The 25797-nt window shown below is 39.2% G+C and overlaps 1 protein-coding gene across 6 annotated transcripts in view; it reads right to left on the minus strand.

Annotated features, from left to right (window-relative positions):
• Positions 1–3162: 3162 nt before the first annotated feature.
• Positions 3163–25797, minus strand: part of ST7L (suppression of tumorigenicity 7 like) — a 55235-nt gene continuing 32600 nt past the window's right edge. For 2 of the 6 annotated variants that reach the window (XM_044447245.1, XM_044447235.1), the window contains exons 12-15: positions 25194–25344; positions 22912–23004; positions 18396–18535; positions 3163–7001 (exon numbers count right to left, since the gene is read on the minus strand). In XM_044447245.1, coding sequence (XP_044303180.1) covers positions 6906–7001; positions 18396–18535; positions 22912–23004; positions 25194–25344 — 480 coding nt within the window. In that variant the 3' untranslated portion in view covers positions 3163–6905. The other 4 variants (XM_044447253.1, XR_006416401.1, XM_044447263.1 and 1 more) reach the window with 4 other exon arrangements.

A 25797-nucleotide genomic window follows, 5' to 3' on the forward strand; every position in this document is an offset into this window, starting at 1 on the left:
GCACCTGAGATGGGAAGGCTCACCTAAAGTATTCAGTTTAGGATTAGTCTCTGGTGGCAACGTATCAGGATGCTTTTCTGGGAAACTCTTACAGAAAGAATATCTGCCCATATGAGTGTTTCCATCTTCCACAAATCCTTCATATTTTGTAAAATGGGCCGCCAATATATCCAGTCACTGCTACATGAATGGATAACTCTGAATACATGGCAGCTAAATTCTGTCAAGTTTCTTTCTTAAGGCAAGGGTTAAAGTACTACTAAGAGAAAAAGAGGAGTAGAAATAGGATCAAGTTATGGGTGGAATCTTTCTTCTCTCTCCTGAACAAACCTTCTAAACACACGAGTTTTGAGGTGCTGGAACGTGACTTCCAAATGAATCACCTGGCAACACTGACAGACATCTGAGTGCACAGTGGAATGATCTACGCACAGCGCAAAGTGGGCATAGCTTCTCCTGCACTCTCCCTGCGTACAAAACCTACAAAACAGGCCTGTTTGGAATATTTATGTAACAACTATTTTGTTTATATATCCAGCCAGATAGATTATTTTTCAGACAGCTTACAATTTAAGAATGTTGCTATTTATAGTGGGAGAAGATGCACAAGCCTAAAGCTCACTCTGGTATCTACTGTGTATATAACCTAGAAAGTTATCACATGTACAAACATATTGTTTCTAGTTTTTGCTCCCATGCCTTACCAGCAAAACATAGAATACAAATTGATTATTTTGATTGTATTCTTGAAATAATATTTTTCACTTATTACCATAAAGAACTTATCCAAATATCTCAGAAGCAGACACACTCCCCTAATTTGAGCCCTTCAGCTTGAAGTCCTGCTAACCAATTTGAGAGCAAGAGAGAGGTACAAAGTACCCTTCTATCCTGCAATTCTATGGATCCAACAATTGCTTCTTAGTGAAGAATAACCTTTGGGTTGTGCACATATGCAGAATTACAACACTGGAGAACAATTTGCTGCATTCCTTCAAAGGCCTGCATGAACCCAATCTCCTAAATAAGTACCAGACACCAAGTGCTCCGTAAGCAAACAGAGCCCCCGAAGTGCATAAATGAAATAAGTGAAAAGCTTCACATTACATATAAACCAGCCGTTTGCACCTTGTTATTAATGGTCTTGACTGTGACCTTTGAACTTAGCCTTGCTTGGAGTCACGAATCCACAAGCCTTGGCACCTCTGCAATAATTCCTAAATGCAAGAGAAGAATAAATAAAACCGTCTAACTCAAATTAGATCCAATAAAACAGAATTTTCAAGCAAAACTGTATTACAAATCTCCTCCATGGACGAGCATTGAAATGACTAGCTGCCTAAATAAATTAGCAGATATGCTTTGCCTGGCATAGCTTGTTTGGTAGCCACTGTGCTTGGGAGTAGGGACATTATTGCCACTAACCAAATGGAAATGGACTGACCATTGTGCTGAATGACATACGAGAAGAACACTGAATTAGGAGTAACCATCAGAACACAATAGGATCTCCATATTAACCAAATCCCTTCTCCACGGTAGCATATTTAGTACTGGAGCTTGTTTGGTATAGAAAGCCCACAGTGATGGAGGAAGCAGGATTCCATTTCATATAAAGTTCTCAGGCAGGTTTGCTTCAGTTTCTTGGAAGGTAACTATAAAAAGCAACGAGTCCTGGGTGACTCTTTTGTTAACAGATTTATGGAATCACCTTTCAGGATCATCACCCTCAGCTTGACTTTCAGCCAGAATACATTACAGCTATAATCATAGCTTTGGCCTGCATCTTTTTAATCCCATCCTTTTGCAGCCTTTGACATTTTTGAACATGCTTGGTTATTTCCTACTTCCTTTGATCCCCTTTTTGGATTTACTGTTAACCCCATTTCTGTTTACCTTATGATAGGTGACCTGCTAGTCAAGAACATATGGTGGAAGTCAGTGTGTTCCCACACTATGTCAGCCCACCACAGTGGGTTGGTTGTTGGCCAAACAACCCATGGTGCAACAAGCAAACAAATGGGCTTACCATAGGTTATTCACTCCAGCTCCCACCCCACATCATCTCACAGATCTTGCAGGGAACAGCAGAGCAGGACCGATTTGTCATTTTGAGCTAGTCACAATTATTTTGTACACTGCATCCCCCTTTTCTCTGTCCCTGAAAAACAACCAGTGACCTGTCAAAATTATATTTTAAAGATGACCCAGAGCTTGAAATGCTAGCTGTTAAAGTTCCCTTTCCAAGAAAAAAGGGGAAATGCGCTGTTGCACTTTCCTAAGCACCTAAATGCCTATGGAAAAGTGCAAAATGTGCATCAGCCTGTGGACTGTCCAGTTAGCTCCCCACCCTGAGGCTTTTGCCATGAAAGAGGAATAAATCACACCACCCCCTTTTTACAAGCAAATATCACCCACACCTTTTCATTCTCTTGTAGCTTGTCTTGTGGTGGCTGTCAAAAACACCAAAAGGGTTTAAGTGCAAAAAAAGCCCATGTGAATAAAAGTGCCTTGCAATCAAGATGGGTAGGGCAGCAAGCCACTGCCAACACCCCCAAGTGCTACTTTGGAGCTGTGGAGTGGCTGGCCTGGTACCAGCCTGGGCAAGCTTGGCTAGAGCAGCAAGGGAGTCTTACCACTCTTGCCAAATAAATCATTAGCTGATCCTTCTCACCTGGGTTCAGATGACACAATTCATCATGTCTACAACAGCCTCTACAACAATCTAGGGGCTGTCAAGTTGGCTTGCTGTCCTCAAACAAACCACCCTGCAGGAACTGGTCTGGTTCCACAAGTGCCAATCCATAATTGGTACCAACCCAGGATGGGTTGTTACATCAACTCCTATGACCACAGGAGCTTGTTGTTGTTGTTGTTAGTCGTGAAGTCATGTCCGACCCTTTGCAACCCCATGGACAACACTCCTCCAGGCCTTCCTGTACTGCACCATCCCCCAGAGTCCACTTAAGCTCACACCGACTGCTTCAGTGACTCCATCTAGCCACCTCATTCTCTGCCGTCCCCTTCTTCTTTCGCCATCTATTGTTCCCAGCATTAGGCTCTTCTCCAGGGAGTCCTTTCTTAGCGCGCGCGCGCGCGCGCGCTCTCTCTCTCTCTCTCTATATATATATATATATATACACATATATAACTTCACCCTCCACTGTTGTTGGTCTCATATCCCGCAGTACCAGTAGTCTGTAAAATTGCCTACCAAAATGAAGAGACTAGCTGAAGACTAGCATTCCTTACAAACATGGGCTGGATAGTTTTGTTTTGTTTAAACAGATTGTAAACCCACTAATATGCTTTCTAAGGAAAAATATAGCTCTAGAAACAACTTTGGTGCTGGGTTCTTCCCTGGACCTATCTCAAACTACTAGATTCCAACCCAGGTTCACCTCCAGATCCTGTTTGGTTTCTGCTCCTGGACCTGGAGAACTGATCTCACAAATCCCATCCATATTCCACAATATTCTGTTTCAAGAACTACTGACGAATGGGTGCAAGACAATCTTGTATTACATTGAGAAGGGAATGGCAATAGCTGCACAGCCCCTTTCAGGCCTCCTCAGATGCTCACGGGGTACCTTAATCTGCTAGAAGTCCCACTTGCCAACAGGAAAGGACTGCCTTTCAATACTCACCTCTCAAGGCAGCAGTAATCCTCTTCTAGATTGACCTAGCAGCACCCATTATTCATGCCTTCACAAACTTGTAATTTGGCAACAGTAAAATGATGAACATGGTGTTATTGGTAGCTAGATGTTTCAGTTACTTCTCACAGAGACTGGTTAGTGCAGGCTTATTTGTTCCAGCATCCTGGCATCCAGTGTTTCACCTAGTACTTTGCAAGTGCAACTCAAAAACCTGTAAAGGCTAAAACATCTGGACTCTGCAGGCTTACACACTGACTTTTCCACCTTATTTTTTTTAACTTCCTGTAAAATCACTCAAAGGTACCTCTTTGCCTCTATAGCAGGTATGGCAAATGCAACCATCTTTGCTTTGACAGCCTATTAGGTGGGCTGGAAGAGAAGAGTGAAGTGTCAGAAAAAGAGCCAGAAAGGTCACCTCACTCACTGCAGACATGTGCCCTCCAACAATATCTGTTGTCATCTCCAACATATGAAGACTCTGTGAATAAACACTTTCCAGAGTGTCTAGTTCCTGACAGCCCTGCTCAGCTCTTAAATTTGTGCAAATCCCCAAAGGTGAAAAAAACAACTACTGTATTCGGACAGCAAAACAAACCACCAAGAACATACCAACCTAAAGAACCCAGTCTGAAGCCATAGGCTCTCAAGGTGGCTTGTGTATCAGAAACCTCTGCACCAAGTTTAGCTATCTTGTTAAGCTACCCTGCAACCACCATGGTGACAATTCATGATGTGCAAACCAGGTGGGTGTATGGAACAGAGCTCCCAAGACAGACTGAAATCTCATGCTGGACGTCATTCTCATTTAACCCATGACAGTTTGCTTCTGAGTAGAAACATGCCTAAAATCACAAAATTGGCCCTATAACTATTGCAAGATATATAGGGCTGTATGTGAAATGTAATGCAAAGCAAAATGACCTTGGTGGAACATTTATCAAAAAGACTTATAGATTAGTTACAGTGACTTTTGGCCTTTTAGCAAAGTACTCAATTGAGCCAGTTGTTTCACATTTCCCCTCACGTCACAGATGTCGCCGTGCTATCATACAGATCAGGTACTAGATGGGCTACTACTTTCAACGTAGCAAAAACATTTCAGCAGACAGCAGAACTTCTTCTGGCTTATCAGAACCGCACAGGCGAAGAAATGCTGACAGCATTAAACACTATAGAACACTGCCTGTCCTACATTTACCACAAGTCCATCCCACTCCAGTACACTCATGTCAAAGGGAAGACAGTGAGAGAAACCAGCTCTAGGGAGTGATACATGGGAGGCTGTGCTTCATTTATAACCCCACACATATGTTGGAAAAGATTCAACTTTAAAAAGCATTATATCGCTTACCTTATGGGCCCCTGTAGATGGTGAAGTGAAATTGCATGAGCACAACATATCTATTAATCATCAGGGTGATACCAGCGTGAGAAACAGCCCCTGTAGCTTATGTGCACTTGGAGGAAAACTTTTGAGAAAGTTACCTCTTGGTAGCTGCCTAGTTTTAGGCAGCTTTGTGGCTCCACTTTTCCTACATTGTCATAAATGAATGCAAAAATTAATATACATGGGGTGATGGGGAAAGAAGTTGCCATGTGAAAATAAACCCTCACCCAAATGGAAAGAAGCGCAAAATTACAGCCAAGAATGGGCTTGTAAGCAATGAGCAGTTTTCAGCTTGCTGATGTCACTTTTCAGAACTGGGTGAGCCCAAAAGTTTAGGCAAAATTTAAAATCAGCATGAACAGGGAAAGTAACACTTGCAAAATCATCCAGGAAGTGATACAATGTTATCCCCCAAGACCAAAGAACAGCCTCTAGCTTGAACTTAGAACTGTTTGTGAAAGATGATCTATATGCTTCTTTCTACTGTAGGGATTGCGCATCTGCTGCTGAAGATTAGCAAGACAATGTTTGGTAATGCCTCTAACTGGAGCTTGAGAAATACATGCGTCATCCAATGCTACACTGCCATCAATTCAGGAGTTTAGGTCTCTCATTTTGCTTCCAAATAGCAGCTAAATGCGTAAAGTCAGAAGAAGGCACGAGATGGATCAAAGCTGAACTACATAAATGATTCTGGGTATCAAAGGTCAAGGCAAACATCAGTTTTGCCTGCTACAATTAGAAGAAATTCCTCCCAAGGTATCAGTCTCCATCAAGCACTACAAGTAGTTAAGCAATTCCAGAAACAGTTGCAAGTGCAAGTGACAAAGTCCACTTATTAAACCCTGATTTATGTCTCAATGAATGGTAAATGTGGAAAACACACATCAGCTAATTTAATCCCTTAAAGGAAGGAGGAGCTGGACAAGCTGCTGTGGTGCACTTGCTAATAACACCATGAAGTGTGGCTTGAAAGACAGGTAAGTGGTCACAAGAATTTGATGATCATGTCTGAAGTGTGATGAATTGATATCCTGCCTTATCTTGAAGGCTGAAATAGCATCATGGGGTATGCATATCTCTCTGCTCTGTAATTTAGTTAATCCTTCAAGGTTATAGATTGTGCTGACCAACCCCTAAGATCATATAATTAGGGACATTTCAGAATGAGGTCTCAGGTTAGCAATGTAAGCATTAGGTTTCAGTGGCGTGATGAGCAAGATGCACTCACTGAGCCATCTCTCAAAGTTCTCCTCCTCATTTGCTGCCACTGCTACCCATTCAGGTTTGGTCTGGGCCCATCTGCACAGCTAAGCCTAGAGAAAGAGGCGAGGTAACCAAAGGCTGTCTCTCCTTTTCCTTGCTCCTGTGACTGCACAGTCGGTTAGAAGGAGACAGGTCAGCAGTCCGCAACAGGAAGGAAGAGCTGTAGAGACAGGAGAGTACAAGTGGGCCCCCTGCAAATCTTCAACAATTCCAGCCTTGCAGGTTAGATTTTTGGCCAAACACTGAAACATGGTGGTTATTCCAGAAGAAATTTCAGCACACAATCTACCAGATTTATTGCTTTCTAGAACTGCTTAGAGAGAATGCAGTAGTTTCAAGTTGTACAGCTAATGTTTAAATGAGCACAACACTCCCCCAACACCAGACAGACATTGTGAACTGTGTGTTCTTAAATCCATTCCGATTCTAAGGCTTAATGGAGATAGCAACTTGTAAGCACCAGTAATAGGATGTAAAATGAAACAGTCATGGAGTTGGCCTTCCTTTACACCCTTAGCTGCAAGTGCTTTTGTGCTAGAGAGGGTATGGAAGAAAGAATTCCTGAGTACATTGTTCAGAGCACTGTGCTCCATTCACATTTGAGTGAGCTGATGCCAGAGACCAGCAGGCATGAAGCGCTCCAACTTCTCCATCATGAAGCTCAAAGGTGATAACAGAGTTCCAAAGAACTGAAAGAAAAGAGAAAGTCACAATGAGGCTTGGTGAAGGCGTTATCACAGAGCCTTACCAATGTATATTATTTAATAATTTTGTGGGCCTCAAATAAAGACTAGGAAATGATGAAGTTATTTTGCAAAGAATAGTAATATAACCCAATTAGCATAATTTGGCAGCGCAAGCTATATAATACAACTAAAAGGCTTACTGTGTATTTTCATTTGTGCAAATGCAAAATTAAATTATGAACATCTTGATTAGAGACATGCAAAAAGAAAAAACAGTAAATCACATGAACAGAAAAATCAGTCTTTTCCAGAAAGCAGCTGATACTTTAAAATAAATAGTACTAAAAAGAATGGGTCACCATCAACCAAAACATGCCAATAATTGGGGGGGATCAGCTGATGTTTTTAAGAATTTGGCAGAGGAGAAGTTATATGAATACATTTTGAGTAGCTAGCATTCTTGCTCTTATCCATTTTTTAAAAGAACAATTTAGCCATTAGTACCAAGCCCTTATTAGAGAAAGAGATTGTGGAACAGAGGTTCAATAACAACCATATAAAATTAAAATAAATATTTTAAATAAAGGTGGCTGGTAGAACTATGTGGCAATTGTGTAATATTGCCTTCATCTTGCTCCAACTTTGCAAGAAAAATTTCCCATAAAATAGGAGTTAAAACCATATCTCTGGTAACTTTGTTCAGCCTTAAGTATTCATACTATTTTACACAATAGAATGTCCTTTTCCTTAAACATCTTCTTTAAAATGCTAGAACACTTTTTGCATTTTTTCACATCAGAAAATAAATCCAAAAAATTAACAATTAAAATAGCAGAAAGAGGAAAAGATCCATGCAACTGAGGCAGCACAGTTTGCAACAAAGCTCTCATTTTCACCAACTTCACAGCTCGCCCATGATATTAATGGTACCTTTAAGCTTAGGATCACTTTTCATATTTCAAGAATTATATACAGAAGCCAACCTATAAATATTTAATCTACAAGTGGTAACTCTTATATCAAGAACACAAATTGAGATACAGGTTAGTAAGACAAGAAGACTTTGCCTTTTATCTCTGCACATCCAGCTTGTGGGAGAATATTTCAGATGGCTTAAAAAGTGGAATATTATTCACTACACATTTCCAGGTTACATACATTTTAACAGATAAGCAAAAGCTTCAAGTGTTTATAAATCTGAGATGTTCAGCAGCTGTGTTTTAACTTAATTCTTCACTGTCACCTATTGAGTCTTAACAAAGCAGTATAGGGATTTATTCCTGTTAAATTTGTTGCGATTTAAGGTTACTGTTATTCTACTACCATAGTTCCAAAAATGTCCAAAGCTTTAAAATACCCAAGGAACCTACAGAACAGATGACAATTTGGTAAAACGACTCTCTCATTTTCTCCTAGAATCATTACATGTTGCCCGAAGCAATGTTCTGGGGTAAAATTGGAGCTTTCTGTTCAAGAAAATCACAGAGCAAATTGTAAGGAAAGAAAAAGGGAACTATTTCAATAAGACTAATGATTCTGTGACATTTTGCACTACCTCCACCTTCTGCACCAGCCCAAAGGGCTGCCCCACATATAGTGCATTGCAGTAACCTACTCATGATGTTACTATCACTTGTATCATTGTGGCCATGTTATCCCAGTCCCAAAACAGGCATAACTGGTGAACTAGTAAAAGGGGATAAACAACACTCCAAGCTGCAATGGCCAGTTGGGCTTTCAGTGAGAGTGATATATTAAGGAGTATCCCCCAAATTATGAACCTGATCCTTCAATATGCTTTAGGCAATGACAGGCAATGAGCTTCAGTTTATTAACCCTCATCCAACCCTTACTGACTCTAATCTCTGATCCACATACTTGTACAGCCTCAGCTGATTCAGATATCACAAGGCACTAGATATTGAAGATCACTGGGGATAGGTTGATAATCTGAAAGCCCCAAGAGGCCTGTAGTTAGTCACCGATGATTATTCTCTGAAATCAGCTCTGCTTGGTAAGGCCAAAACTACTGTAACACACAGGTGCCCGCTCACAAAACTGATCCAGAATGCCAGAGTCCGTGGTATCAAAAGCTGATGAACAAAATCAACGGAAATGCACCTCCCATGTCCTTCTCCCATTAAACATAGTCAATGAGGGGAACCAAGGCTGCCTTGGTCCCATAACCTGGTTGAAGCCCAGGCTGATGACAAATTGAGACAGCCCCATGGTTACTATGCAGGCCATGAAGTCCCAAGCTAGAGCTCCAGAGACAGTCTCACCATAGAAATTAAAATAACTGAGAACCACCTTCCTGGGCTCCTCCAACAGCCCAGCTTCCTGGGCTCCTCCAACTGCTGAGTCAGGGAGGTCAATAAGCAGGATGATAACATAAGAGCAGCAGAATCCGCAATCTGCCTCTGTGGCACATCAGGTACAAACCCTTAGGGCCCATTCTAAAATGAAGCAGTTTCCTTGTGAGACAGTAGTTGTGTAGAGCACAGTGACTACCCCTTCCCAAGCCTTCATGCTATGTTGGTGATAATGAAACTTTGTTTCTGTTGGTTCCTGCATCATAAGAGCCCTGTTCTTCTCTAGTGTATGCTGGTACAATGAAGTCAGTTCAGTTATTGACAGCTAAGCAAATAGAATAAAGCTTTCTGGACAGTAAATCAATTTGTTTATGTACAAAAACGACCCAAAATAGCAACCCTTAAACAGTAAAATCTTATTAACAACCAAATCCTGAAAAACACCAATTTCTGAGTTTACTTAAGAGAGTAATGAATTGTATCTGAAGGTATTGTGCAAACTGGATGGTAGATAGACTTTCTGAATTCTATTGCAACAGTTTGCTGAACTGGTACCTGAAATAAATCCTCCCTGAAGCAACACATTTTTTTTCAGTTTGGGGGAAAAAGCCAAATAATTATTCCAGCTTGGCATTAACTTTCCAGCATCTTTTGTTTGCTGTATAACAATGTGAGTGGGAAGAAGATTCCAATTCAGCTGCAACCAAAACAGTGCTGAAGACTTTGCATTAAATCAGGATAAAACTGAGCATAATTTTTCTATATGAATTCTATATGACAACATATCCACCATTAGGACACAGACACTTTACTCCTTTTAAATAAAGTCACTTTTGCCAAATCACTCTGATATGTACAGTCATCTGGTACAAGTCATCTTAAAGAAAGCCAGTTCATCAATAAGAGCATATTCCACAAGTCTCCACTTCTGTTTTCTTCAGCTATTAATACAATACATACATGGCTGCTTAATATTTATTAATAATAAACACTATTTGTTTAAATATGTTAAATAAAATATTTAAATATTAAATAATAATCTTTATTAAATATTAATGTGGAACAGCTATTCAGTGGGTCAGGCTAATGTTTATCCCACCCCTTTCACCAGAGAGTCATTTAACTAGAAGTAGCCCTAGACTTGAACTATCACACAAAAGAGATGACAACACTAATCTTAAAATGCCACTGATCTGTAAAGTGACCAATTTAGTGAGCTGTTGTGGAATAGCAACTAGGTGTAAGTGCAGGGAGATCCCTGGCTGGAAATGTGTTTCTGCCATGAACATAAGAGGCACCCTTTCATAGGTCTCAGCTTTTTTCTCCCACTCCTGAAGATTGTCCCAAGACATTTTGCTGCTTGAGGCAAAGAAAAATGTGGCAACCCCTATCATTCCATAAACAAAAGTTGACACAGTGCCCAATATACAAGCTAGAGCTTATTAAATGCCCTGCACAGAGGACAGTCTTAACCTGGTGCCAGAAAGACAGCAGAGTTGATGCCAGGTAGGCCTCCACAGGGAGCTTGTTTGACAGCTTGAGTGCCACCTCTGGGAAGGCTCTCCTTGCTGCCGCCAACTAAGCATCACTCACAGGTGGCAAACAGAGGCAGGTGCCCGATTTTGACTGTACTGGCCAGGTAGATTGTGGCCCCAGGCCAGATACAGCTTTATAGGTTAGAATGAGCACCTTGAACTGAGTGCAGAAGCATATAGGCAGCCATTGCAAGCAAGTCCAAATTGGTGTTTGGGCCTTCTGATCCTGGTTATCAGTCTGACTGCCACATTTTCTACGAGCTGTAGCTACTGAACAATCTTCAAGGGCAACCCCAGGTAGAATGCATTACAGTAATCTAGTTCATAGATTACCATAGCACAACTTACAGAAACCAGGCTATTCCTGTGTAGATGTGGGTATAGCGGGGCCATCAACTGTGGCTGGCAAAAGATACTTCATGCCACTGAAGTCACCTGTGCCTCCAACAACACCTCCAAACTATCTTTACCTTCAGGAGAAGTGCAGCTCCACCCAGAACAAATTGAACACCCTCCATCTGGTCAGAGATACCACCTACTAACAGCATCTCAGTGTGGTTTGGACTGAGCTTCAGTTTGTTACCAATCACCCTGGCCATTGTCTGCATCCAGACTCCAGTTTAGCACATCCACAAATATACTTGCTGAAGATGAAAAAGAGAAAGAGTCATCAGTGTATAGATGACAATATAGGTGGCACTGTATAGATGGCAGTATATTCCAAAATTCTGGATGAAACTCAATGGTTTCATGTAGATATTAAACAACATGGGGGGGGGGGCAATATAACACATGAAGAAGCCTATGCTGGAGAGTCCAAAGAGGCTGAGTAGTACTTCCCACTTTTGAAGTTGACCATTCAAGTAGGAGAAGAACCACTGCAATGCAGCAAACTGTATGCCCACTTAGCAGGATACCACAGTTGATGCTATTGAAAGGAACCAAGAAATCCAGGTATATCAACAGGATCACATTCCACCTGTCTTCTTCCAGACATAGGTCATCATACAGTACAACCAAAACTGCTTCTGTACCAAAATGAAGTGTGAGCCTTGACTAAAATGGATCTAGATAATTAGTCTCATCCAAGAGTAGCTGCAGTAGCTGGACTTGCTCAAGGACCTTGGCCTGGAAAGGAATATTTGCCACCAGCCAAAAACTATTGAGATCTTCTGGATCCAAAGAGGATTTTTTTTTTTTTTTTTTTTTTTTTGGAAGAGTGGCTTCACCATCACTTGTTTTAGGTGGAATGTGGCAATGCCCTCTCATAAAACTGACCTCTGGTTCCACTGGCTGTTTCCTTCCTGCTACCTTTTATATGCCAAGGAACAAGGACCCAATACAGATATATTTTCAGAATCCCATAGTTCTTAAAGTTGTCTGAGTCTTTTCAAGAGAGAGTTTATTTTCTAGCTTTAAGCATATGCATATCTGAAACTACAAGGAAAAAACTCCTCTCCCAGCATTCTTAACTGTACAAAATAAAAAATAGCACAAATAAATTCAGGTTGGAAGTAGGAAAATATTGGATACCCTGGAAATTGTCACCTACCGTGATCGTTACACATGAGTTCTAATAAGACTAGAGCTATTACTACAGGTCTAAAAGCTGCAGTCATGCAAGACTACATCAAAACCAAACTAAAAGAACAAAAACATCAAATGGTACATTCGTTATCTGTCCTGATGGCATTTGTAGTAAAAATACATTAATACAACAGCAGAAATGAATACAGATTACTCAGGTATGAATGTGATTTTTCCATTTCGTATACACTTCTGATTTATTCCTTGTTTGTGCAAAGAAATCTTAGACAGCCATCTTACTGACTTCTATCTGCTCAGGTTAAGCAACCACATAAACAAATTCAAGTAACAGTAATCCTATTTCCGACTAGGATATTCAAAGCTTCTGGAAAGTAGAACTTCAAAATCTATAACCCTTTTCTGCTGTAACAAAAGCAACCAAGACCTGTCTATCCCCGTGGGCCCAATGGAAAGCTTCCATTCACTTCTATTTAGCAGCTATGTGCCAATTCTGGGCTTTTGCTGTTGGCATATTCCATTGTGTATACACTATAGCTATTAAAAGATTCTCTGTGGTTTTTGGCCTCTCAACAAGTTTTTGCAGTTTGGCAAGAGGCTTGTCTGGCTATTTGATTGTAGAGGAAACAAATGAAATATAATCCAGTGAAAATACATAAGCCAATGTTATTCTGCTAAATAAAAGATGCTAAGTTTTGTTCTGTTGTCAGAACATAGCTGACAATACAGATTAGACAACTGAGAACATCCAAGATCTTCTTTCTGTAACACATATAGAGTTTGGAGGTATAATGAAAAGCTAACTTTTTAAAAGTGTATTACCAACTCATCAGTAATTTTACATACGCCATGTTTGTACCAAATGTTAAATCCTGGAGGTTGGGATCAAATCTTACAAGTTTCTATCAGTAGGTATTGGTCACAGTTACTTTCATACCTTAAAAAAAGAGGAAAGGCTGGGGTGTGGGAAAGTCCTGGACAGATCCATCTTTTTAAGAATAAGGTAAAATAAAAGTTCATTTTTTTCCTCAACCATGCAGCTTTCTGGCTGACCTTGGGCTAGTCACTTTCTTTCAGCTTAGCCAACCACATAAGCCTGCTTGCTGGGATGACTGGGGGTGTGGGTGGGTGGGGGACAAAAGAAGCATGTGCTCCATCCTGCATTCCTTACAAGAAGGGAAATATATCAAGCTAAAAATATAAAACTCCTCACATTCGGTTACCAGAGCTGCTTCAAGTTTACAATTATCAAATCAAACACTTAAGCTCTCTCTTTTGTGAAGAATGAATGCAATCTATTTCCATTTCCATTCCAGGCCAAACAATACATTATTTAAATAGAATTAATCTGTTTTAAAGAGAACATAAGTCATAGAATGAAAGTAACAACAGCAACAAAACGTCTCACAACTAGCTCAGTACTTGTTTAGCTTAGAGATTAAAAATGCTTAGAAACATACACATCTGTAGGACTTTACTCTGTTTCAGAGGTTAAAGATAGCTTGAACCTATATGGTGATACAGATGCATGAGTTCTGCCATGGTTTAAAGTGAAGGAAGGCCAAAACTCAATTCTGCCCTTTTCCTAAAAAGGAAAAGGTCAGAGAACAGATATACCTCTACATCCCCACTCCAGGAACAGAGCCAACAGAAACCCTAAAAACTGTAGTGACATTAGTTTATTAGGAGTTGCGGTGACCATACCTCTTACAGGAAACAATGCCTTCTGGTAACAATTCAAAGCTCTGGTTTTAACCTATAAAGTCCATAGCTGGCCTCAGAGACCATACATGATTTCACAAATACTTTAGGACACAAGGGAATGGGTTCAGTAGTGCTCCCACAATTGCAGACCTTTTCAAGGTCCTTCAACTTTAAAACTGTTCTGTAAAATGGGACTGGTATTCAGCAGCCATGCACATGGGGAAATATGGTAATTTAAATTTGTTTTTATTTGGTTTGATTTAAAAAGAGAGCACATAGTCCAAATTCTGATTCAAGAAAGACCACTCATATGACCTTTGTGAAGGCACATTTAGGCTGTCATTAAAAAAAATTAAGAAGCTATCATCTGTAAAACAGAGGATACATTCTAACTCTGTCTACGTCTGATCAAGAAGACAATGGAAATATGATTAGGTGGGATCTGCAACTAAGTCTTGCATTATGAAGTGCCTCTGTTCATTGTTCCAGCCAGTGATGCTCTCCTTCAAGGTACCAAGTTCCATTTCCCTTCCCATTCAGATTTCCACCCACAACAGTCAGCCAACATTGCCCACTGGGTCATATCTGGAGACCCTACCCTTAGAGAGAGTATTTCAAAAGATGTTTTATACTTCAGCAAATGCTACCATCCCATGAGTTTGCCAACACCTTACTTCCCCAAGCCCAGTTCAAGCACTGATGATGGGTCAGATATCAAAATGACTGGACAGATCTTTTCTTATGCTCTGCAATGGTATTCATCCAGACCATGTCTGAACACTATATTTGTGTTCAGATAAAAGCCAATAAAAACTAAGGTTAAGGTTACTCTTAAAAATTCTTCTAATATTATTCAAGTTGAATGATATGGTCTGCAGAACATATTACAAGCAAACATAATTTCAACAGAAAATAGTTATTCTTATTAATGAGTATAAGAGAATGGTTTTCCGCTCAGATTTAGGGCTCAACATTTAAACTGAGCTGTATACAAATCAGGAGGCAACAATATTGTTTGATTGAATAAATCCAACATAGAACATCATTGAGCAATTTTTTGTTAGTGTAACATTTGACCATGTATCTATTTGGAAATCATACAATTTTGCTAATGCAGTCCTTAAGAATTAATCAACCAGATAGCTATAGCCCTGTTCCTTCAGAGTTAGCCAGTTATGAACACACAAATGTGTCACTGGCATGTCCAGCAACATTTTCCCACGTAGCTATTAAACTAAATTTGGTCAAAATTGGGCATGTATTATCAGTCTGACATGATTCCAACACTTCCTAATAAAAAGAAAGTACAGTGTAGATTTCATGCAACTTTTACATTAAAAAGTTAGTAGTTCTGATATGTTTCTGCCCTCTGTTCACTGTATTTCCTGGATTCATACTAATAACACATCAAATTATGATTTCAAAATAATGATTTCATACAAGCCTGTTCCAGAGAAGGCACCCTAAATTTTAGTCTTAAGAACATAGTTTGATAAGAGGCTAAAACAGTTGTTTGGAGAATAGAGCAGGCATTGCTATCTTTTCAGAATGACCACAGTAACTCAAACCAATAATTTACATTAAAAAAATCTGTATACAGTGGTACCTTGCCTCACGAACGTAATCCGTTCCACGACTCTGGTCGTGACCCAAATTGGTCAAGAGCCAAGTCAAATTTCTCCATAAGGTTCAATGTAAATAAGGTTAATCCGTTCTGTAAATATTTTTTTTAATCACAGGGAAGATGGGCACAATCATGGGCGTGCCCGTGTAGGGAAGACGGGCGCGATCATGATCGTCATCTGATGCGAAGTTCGTGATCTGTGGCAAAATTTTTACGAAATTTCTGTTCGCAACCCAATTTGGTCGTGAACTGAAGTGTAAAATGGAGGGCCTGAAAAAGCATCAGGGAAAAGGAGACAAAGACAGTTCAACAGATAGTACACAAGACAATGGCAAATTACATGTATGCTTTTCTGGGACTTCAAAGCAATCTGGAAAAAGTAGGATGCTTATTTCAGAGGGGGAGAAATCAAAGCATTTTGATTTTGTTTTGCTTTGGACTATAAGACAACTCTGATGCCCTGGTGACATGGAGTATGTGGTTTATAGAAGACAGGGCATTTAGCAGGAACCCTAAATCGTATTTCTTTACCTGATACTGGCATTTTTAAGCTACTAGCAATCAAACCAGTCAGCTTGAATCCAAATTTATTCAAATGATAAGCCCACCCCTATCCAAAAGTTCTGGGTTAGGTAGCTGTTAGAAAGCCCTCCAGCATATATATAGTTCTAAGAATATTAAAATCATTAATAAGTGGATTCCACTGAACTGTGGGTTGGTGTGCTTTCTTGTTAGCATGGAGTCTGGCAGCCCGGAGGAGTGCTACTCTGCTGCTGCTTTAAAGTGCTACTCTTGCAAGTTAGTGGTTGTTTCAGCCAAGCTCCCCTCACCTCCGCAAAAAGGAAACCCCAATATAAAATGACAGGAGCAGGTGGCTGAGGCCATGCCTCAGCAGGGAGTGTGTGGACCAATAAAGGAGAGCCAGGTGACACAGGCAGAAGCACAGATTGAGTTTTGGCTGCAGGGACTGATGGGATACCAGCTGCCATTAGAAGGAGAGATGGAGAAATGTGGAGATCACACATGGAAACCATGCAACTGTCTGAACCCAGGACCCAAGGTAAGAAGCCACATTTGGCATGGTTTAGCATTATGTGTGAATGTAGTCCATGACTGGGTTTGCACACAAATTAAACCATGTTGATTTATAAGTCATGGTGTAGTATATCACTTCCCACAGGTTTATAAGCCATCCTGATTATAAGCCACCCTATTTATTTATTTATTTATTTATTTCAAACATTTGTATCCTGTCCTTCTGCACAATTGCTTAGGACAGCTTACATAGTATAAAATTCCAATAATACAATAATAAAACTACAGTTATTAAAACATCAAAAATTAAGCACTATAAACTAAAAATAAGAAAGGAAAAATAAAATAGGAAGTGCGACTGTGAAAACAAAAGCCAAAAAAATCTTAAAACATTTAAAACCCTTGATTGTTAAAATGATGTTAAATAAAAAGGTCTTTACCTGGCGCCGGAAGGAGTATAACGTCGGCGCCAGGCAGACCTCTCTGGGGAGCGCATTCCATAGTCTGCACTAACTAGCCATGGCTTGTCATAGAGTTTAATAAACCCACCATGGCTTAATGTGTTGTTGAGTAAGCAGCGGTTTACATTAGTGTAACATCTTTAGCCCTACAATTGGAACACAGATATTACCTTATTTGTAACTATTAAAAAATCACAGAAGAGCATTGTTCCATATGGAACGGTTAATGCAAGTACACAAATTTTCCCTTTATTCATTTCTCAGCCTTTAAATTTCACCACAATTTACTTTCCAGATGTTATATTTACATACATTTCTGTGTTTGTTTTATGAAATCCGCAGGGAAATGCAGTAATCACAGCAGTAAGTGCTCTTAAAAGGAGCTGTAAAAAGTGGGGGTCAGTTAACACCACCATTTCTGAAGTACCTGGAGACTCAGTGAAGCACTGAAAAGGTGGAGAGCACTGGGAACCATCAGTTCAATTCTTAAAAGTGAGAGAAAGGGTTGAAAACAACACCAATGGCACTTTCCTGGGGCTTCCAAACAATGAGTAGCAGTTGGAGCAGCAAGAGAAAGACAAGACAAGATAGCACAAGGGACACTGAGACTTATGCTAATGCTGGCCCAAGGATTGAGCGGTAAGGAGAAGAGAACAACCCACAGTAAGCTTCAGCTGCTGGGTATACTGTGCATTGTTCAGTTAAAAAGTCACCCACTGATTGATCAGCCACCATTAGTAACCATTGTAGAGAAAAAACAGATGCAGGACTTCACTGGTGTTAAATATGGGCAATGCACTTAGCCTGTAACAGAACACTGAGATAAACTCTGTCCCTGCCCCAGAGAGCTTACAATCTAAATATTTTCATCCTATTTATCCAATTATTGGCAAAACTATAAAACCAAAGTTACGTTGTACATGGTTTAGACTGGCCTAGCAGGATTCCCTGCACTTTAAAACAAGAAATATTGTATCTCAAAAGCTTATTCCTTATGCCAAAGAAAACTTGAGACCTTCAGCAATCATCTTTAATAAATCCTCATTCGAAAGAAAAACGAAGAACTCTGAGCTATGCTGATTAATGTTTTCAGATGTTCATGGCTCTGAATGAGGTTCCAGAGGTCAGCAGATGTCATACAAAATACCTTAAGTAAGCCCTGGAAGGAAAATAATACTTACAGCTTTAGCAAAAATGACCATGAGTTCAGGGAACTGGTGTGTGAGAAGGGCTAACATTGCTGTGAAAGAGCACAGTCCTGCTGTAAAGTGGATGAAAAAAGGAAGCTCCTTCTGTGGGTACACGGAGACATCATGAAAGGCTGAAAGGAAAAAAAAAAGATAATTATTTGCTATTTCAGGCATTTGGAGATGATACTATAAAGGAGTCCTCTATTTTGTGTTTCAGATACCCACCAAAAAACAAACCCAGCTCCATAGATTTTTCATAGAGAAAAATGGCTGAATAAAACAGTCAAAGTTTTATTCATTCCAAGCATAAATGTTTATACAGGTTGAACAATATACATTGTTGACCAGTGCCGGAATCACTGAAATATGAAAATAATAGCAGTAAATTTGGCCAGTACTTAAACAATCTTGGGGAGAGATGAGCAATGAGCAAGATTTTCAAAAAGGTCCCCTTAACAGACTGAAAGCGCCCCTTAGCGAATATGAAATATACAGAGGCCGAATCAGATATTTGTAATGTACACTTTGCTTGGTATGGTCACCACTCCATGCCAGTAATTCACATAGCAACACAGCAGTCACTCTCCCATACAGTGGTAGCATGTATCTACAGATATAGATCATTAGCTATTTCTTCCACATGGTGGTGTTCTCAGGACTGCTATGCATGGAGCACTGCATAAATAGTTCAACAGCTATTTAGTTATCAGCCAAGACATCATGTGTAAACCCAGAGAAAGATACATCCTCAAGCTACAGAAACTCTAACAAAGTTTAGGAAAATATTTTCCTTCCTTTTCACAAATGAAACTAAGGACAAGAAACTATACATCATACTTTGATCAGAATTTGGCATGGCTATGACAATGTTTTTATTTGCCTTGTTCTTAAGCATTATTTTAAAATCACTTTAATATGTATTTTATGCACTGCCCTGAGGCCCTTATAACCACAAGCCAGTCTATAAATATTTTAATAATGAAAAATGTCCCTTCTTCACTACAAAGATATGATAGAGCTAAGATTAGAATCTATAATACTAATTATGCCCTTTAAAAATAACTAAATAAAAATCACTAATTTATACAGAATTTGGAATCCTAGCCAAATCACATTTTATAAAGTGAAGACAAGGTAGAATGGGAACAGACTGACTACAAAGCAATCCCAGAAAACTAGAACCTAATTTAAAATTTATTTATATAAAAACAAAAGAGATGAATATTTTTTATTCAACTGCTGCAGTTAGATCTACAATACTGAAAGTCTCAATGAGCTAAGAAGTTTCCTTTTAACAGTAGATCAAACTAACAGAACTTTTAAAATTTGAAAACTGCTTGAGAGATGTAGCATTAAAAACTTTTAAGATAATTTCATTAATAGTTTTGTATTTAAAACTAAACAGGAATGCGCGAGTGATTGTGATGAAATGTCTGCATGCACTAGAGTTTAATTATACTGGGAAGCCCATGGCTCAAGGTTAGTCACTAGCTGAAGCATTCCTTGAGCAATATCCTGCATGAGTGAGAAATGAGTAATTTAGAGCAGTCTGGGGGCATATTTTAATTAATTTTTAAATGGAGCTTTTCAAGATGGAGTTTTTAAAATACTGAATCACATATATACAAGTGCACTTGTGGCAGATGTGCCCTTTTGGCTGCTTTGGTCATAAGCATTCCATATACTTTACAAACGAAACAGTCCCAAGATGCAAAAGTTAACACTTAACAGTCTCATCAGCACCTAGCATGGAACAAAACTTCATTATAATGTAAAGGGGTACCAACATTCAGCAACTGAGAAGCCTGAAGTGTATTTACAAAGGATCACTCATAGGACTGATCTGTGTGTAACAAGAAGCCACCATGGGTGAATTTCCCAGTGAGCTTTTTCTTATGGTGCTTTCTGTCATTTTGGAAATTGAAGCTACAGAGGGAGGGGAGGTCCTGCTGCTTGTCATTATATGTGAACCTGCACCTCTAAAACAGGCTATGAATTCTGGGTCTCTTGTTAACCATTCTAGCAACTCAGGTTCACCTATATATGACAGGTTCATACATGAATGACAAACTGAGGTTATCCCTGTTGTGTCTTGAATTTTCAAAATGCCAAACAGCAAGTCCTACAAGGAAATTCACCGACCGATACACGTGAACCATGTTTAGGTTTATTAGGCTACTTAGGTTAGGTTTATTATTATAAGATTAACTCAAGATTACAATCTACTCGAGGAGGAGCTCTCTTTTCTTTCTAATATCATCAGTGATACTTAAAACAAAAAGGGTTAAGCCAACTGTTAAAAAATAACCACTAAGCAGTAAATCTTTGCGCGTGCTCAAAGCTGTTGTTGTTTTTTTTAACAGAAGTAGCAATGAGCACACTGGAGATCAGGAGTAGCAATCCAGAGTACCATTGAGCACCCAGGGCAGTGCATAGCTACAGAACCATTAAGGAGGCCTGGAGGCTCTCAAAAGCCAGGCAAATTCTCAAGTTGGATTTTTTAAAGTTTGCCAGCTGTTACCCATTATACCACCCAGGAAAAACTTGTTGCGGTGCCCCCAAAATTTTCAGCAAAGGCTAAAGGTCAATACTTGCATCAACCTAATCCTAACCCATTTTTGAATGCAAATATTTAGGATTATCAAGAGATTTTGAGCACCTTCAAATATTATACACATTGCTTAATGTACTTCTGTGAGTCTATTGCTGAAGGACTTCTGTGCAGAATACATATATACATACATACATACATACATATATATATATATATATATATATAATGGGGTGGTAATTTCATGCATCTCTTTCACATTATATACTGCAACCTTTTCTATATCAAGTTTCTATATTTCATCTACGGGAACTGCCTTGTATATAGAAAACACGTAACATCAGAAGCAATCCTGAGCTAGTTAAAATGTTTGGTATAAGTGAATGGCATCCTTTTTAGTGTCAGAAGCTGCTCTGCAAGAATGATTCATTTTTATGAAGACAGGACTTGTTTTTCACATTTTTGCTACTGAATATAAATGGTCAATTAACAGGGAGCTCAGCTTACTTGACCTATAGCTTAAAAGAACGGAAAAGGGGTTAAATAATCCACATATTGCACAGGAAAGTACAAAAGGAAACTCCATAATATGTCCATAGGTTTTGATATAGGCTTATCTTTCTGCTGCAGCACTTCAATATTGTCCATTTCCCAGTGTGGACTGGTGCTGAATATGCTGAACCTTTTCTCACATTCTCCTGCCTACTCTCTAAGATCAGCAAATGAAGCCGTCTTGGCAGTGCCTCAGCCATTTACTATCGATCCAGTAACCTCTTCACAACAATGGCACCTATCTTCTGAACAGTCTTCTCTTGGACATTAGGCACGAGGCAACAATATTATGATAAATGGTTCAGCATTCTGAGAGCTGTCGCTAATTGGTTTATTCAATCAATCAATCAATATCATTTTGTCACATGCTGGAAACTCATTTGTTTCAACACTAAAACAAAGAGTTGCTATTGATCATTGGTACTGTCAACATATTGTACTGTCAGATTTAGTATTTGTCATGAATGATTCTGTGGTTTTTCTCTTGTTTTCTCTTATGTATACACTGATAATACTATAACTGATACAGATTTTTAATGAAGTGAATAAATGTTTATATTACCCACAGATAGTCTTCAGTCAAGCAGTAGCAATTATCCGCTGAAGGAAAAAAGCAATTTTTGAATGATGTGGTGCTGACTTGAAAGGGTGTGGATGCCTACTAACACCTAAGTACTGAGCATCTTGTTTATAGTGTACATGGTTGGAGGAAGTACTGACTAAATTTGCAGTCCTACAGTGGGAACCTGAGAGCAGTATATCTTACCAGGAAGAAATGCTTGGTTTGGCCTGGGAGTGGGCAAACACGGCAATGTATAATGTACCAACAAACAGAGAATATTTCTAAGAAAAAATGTGCTGTGTGCTGCTTCAGACAAAAAAGTAGGGATACTTGACAGCAAAAAATATGCTTTAAAACCAGCTGGCAATATGGAAGCAATAGAGAAACTGAATTAAGAAGGCAACAATGTTTCACTCCTTTTGGAAACATTAGGAAGAGGAACACTAACTCTAAGTACCACTTCTCAGGTTACTCTCACTGCACAGAAGTCAAAACAGCATAACTCCTTCCCATACCACAAGCTGTTGTGTAAGAAACCCCCAAGCCATGTGAAAGGAACATAAACTTTGCTTCTTTCCCATACCAGTCTCTCACCTCCTGGAAAGTGAAGGAAAGGCTGACATGTGGAGAAGCCACAGGATGAATCTCTCTCACACAGCCTGGGTTCGGGCATATCATTTGCAGCATGGGAAGGAGCTTCACTGCAGCAATTCCCACACTGAAAAGGCAACGTAAACAGGTTCTAATTTTACAGCATATAAAAATCTATTCAAAAGGAATAGACAGAGTGATTACCTGTAGATGGAGGGAAAAAAAACAAGAGAAATTAAATGGTCACTTACTTGGTAACAACTCTCTATCTGCTGTCTCTGTACAGCTAGGATAAGGATAAAATAGATGGCCCTTTTCTAATGGATATGGAATCATTCTAAATGCTGAGAAAGAGGGGGAAAGAGTCATTGACATCAAACCCATCCCAACTTCACCTCAATGGTCATATCTACGTTAAATGTAGCATCTTGGAGAGGTCAATATAATAGACCACCCTTCCTCACCCTGGCACCCTCCAGAAATGTTAAGAGTGCAAATCCTAGCAGAACTGGAGGGTGTCAGGTTGGGGAAGGCTGCAATGGATTGCAGGGAGCTTAGAAGGACAAGAAGTTAGAATTATTTCTGTTTCTCCCTAGATAAAGGTGTATATCAAAGCTACAAAGATAGCCTCAGTTGGAAATCCAACTAGATATGAGAAGGCACAGGAAATTGGCTAGCAGTGACCAGAAGTACAAATAAAAGATCAGGAAATAGATAAACTTGTCATCAATCTAGCTTTTTGTTTGTCTGTGGAAGATGCATTCAGATCTCTTTTAACATAACCATTCTATTCTCTTTCGGACTATGATCTTTGCTCCGTACAATCCATCTGGTCTCTCCTTCACAAACCAATGGGGATACATGTTTATAGGTGGCTACTCACACTTCACAAACACCCTGCTGACATCCAAGCCTAATTCGAAGTGTTGGTGTCGACTTTAAAGCTGTAAATAGCTTAAGAACTGCTACCTTTTGCCATGTCTCTACCCAGTTATGGAAACCATCTTCAGAGGTCCTTCTATGAGTCCATCCCCCACAGCGGTGACACAGATGGCTATAAGTGAAAGAGCCTTCTCTGTAGTGGCCTTCCATCTGTATAATGTCCTTGCCAGGGCTTTCCTTACATTCATTTAGACACCAGCTTAAGACCTTTCTCTTTAAGCAGACATTTGATCTGATATTCAGTGTTAATATTAATATTAACATGATGTAATACTTATTTTTATATTATTCTGATATTTTTATTGTTGTATCTTTTGCATTTTATTGTTTGTTTTTTAAGTGTAAACCATCCCAAGGGCATTTCCCAGTTGGGCAGAGATCATGAAGAAGAACAAAGCTTTCTTTGGTGTATGGTGTGATGAAGACTACTCCAGGAAAACACATCATGTGCAAAAGACCAGATTTGGCCAGTATGTTTCCAGTAGCATGCTAACAGGTTTGCTTTGCTGTATTCAAGAATGGGAGGGAAAATGGCACCCAGAAGTTGGTGTTGATCTGGAAATTAATTTTAAAGGTAGCATCTGATTCCATCTGTTGACCAGATCTTTTGTAAAGTGGCCATTGCTAGGAATCAGCAAAGGCACTCCAGAGTTTCAGAAACAAATAGGATCCTTTAAGCCTCCTGGGACGGACCAAGTGTTCATGTGGCAAAAATTCAAGCATTGTGTTTGTGCTGGACTTATTATGGGGAACGGAAAGGAGATTTCAGTCTCCAAACTTACCAGTTCTATTTGAAGGAATAAAACAACTCCAAGATTAAACACAGCAGTTTGGATTGATTACTAGGTTTAACAATGAAAGGAAAATATGACTCACAAATTCAATGATGTCTTAGTAGTTTAATGGTGTAATTAAAAAAAAAGAGGCTAAAAAACAAAAATGTGGGGAAAAAGGATAGTAATTTCCTATTCAAAATTGACATTTTTAGGGAAAGGGACATTTAAATTCCTTCTTTTTCTTAAAGGAAAAGAGAAAATTAGAAGACCAGTAAAATGGCTAATACCCTTCAACATCTGCCTTTAAAATTCTAGTAAGCATTTTAAAATATACTTTTAAAATGAATTTAATCACTTTGTATGTAGCATATTCATGATATTCTGGTTTGATACCCTTTTAAGTTGTTGGTAATTATACATCATAAGCTTAGTCACTTGGTTAGGCTGAGCTACCTCCAACTCCACCCAAATCATAGGCTACAGTGCAATGAAGTGCAACATTTCCTGCCTTAAACTATTATTTTCCACATCAATTCACTAGCCTTGGACACTCTGCATGTCTGCCAGAGGCAATGCCTGATTATTGCAAGAAAATTCCATGACCCATTCTGCAAATGGCTGCAAGCCCTGCTAAGCTCAACTGTTACACTGTATGACATGAGATAAAATTTTACTACAGGGAATCTCAGTATTGAGTCAGGACAACTCCACAGAATATTCATATGAACACAGGAACCAGAGGTTTCAGGTGCTCATTTAAAATGCTTAACTGCATAACAAAGACTATCTTATGCCACCTACAAAAGAATACTTACTGCCCTCCCATGTGCAGTGCAAAAGATTAAGGGCCCCTTCTATTCGCTTCCAGTGTTGAAGATGGAAGAATGCATAGGCCACTGCTTCACTGTCTCCACGTTTAAGAATGTGCTCCGGAGGTAAAATTAAGCTTTTCATTTCTAGTAAATACTGGGGGGGAAAAAGTGCAAATTGATGTGACATACAACTTGTTCTTAATATCTACAATCTCTCAAATATTTCACACATAGTTTCAGTTTGACTGGTATATTACATCAGGAAGAAGTATAATTGATTGGAAAAAATGTGAATTATTTGTGAAATGTACATTTGAGAAATTCCTCTGATATATGTGTATACAGACACCACTGCATAGTACATAATTAATGGAAATACTAAACCTTATTGTTAATGTTTTATGAACACATCCATATTTCAGACTTGTATGGAAAGTGGTTCTAAGAACAGTAAGTAACTGCTGATCTAGCCAAACTAAAAGACAGCTATTTTTAAAGTATCAGGGGAAACTTTTTGCCCATTTAACATAACTATTATAATGCTAAACATCACATCTTGGACATAATTTTTCACACAAAAAACTACGGAGGCAGCTTTGATCTAACA

This window comes from Varanus komodoensis, unplaced genomic scaffold, assembly GCF_004798865.1.
Source record: "Varanus komodoensis strain SLA01 unplaced genomic scaffold, ASM479886v1 scaffold1, whole genome shotgun sequence".
Classification (NCBI taxonomy): Eukaryota; Metazoa; Chordata; class Lepidosauria; order Squamata; family Varanidae; genus Varanus; species Varanus komodoensis.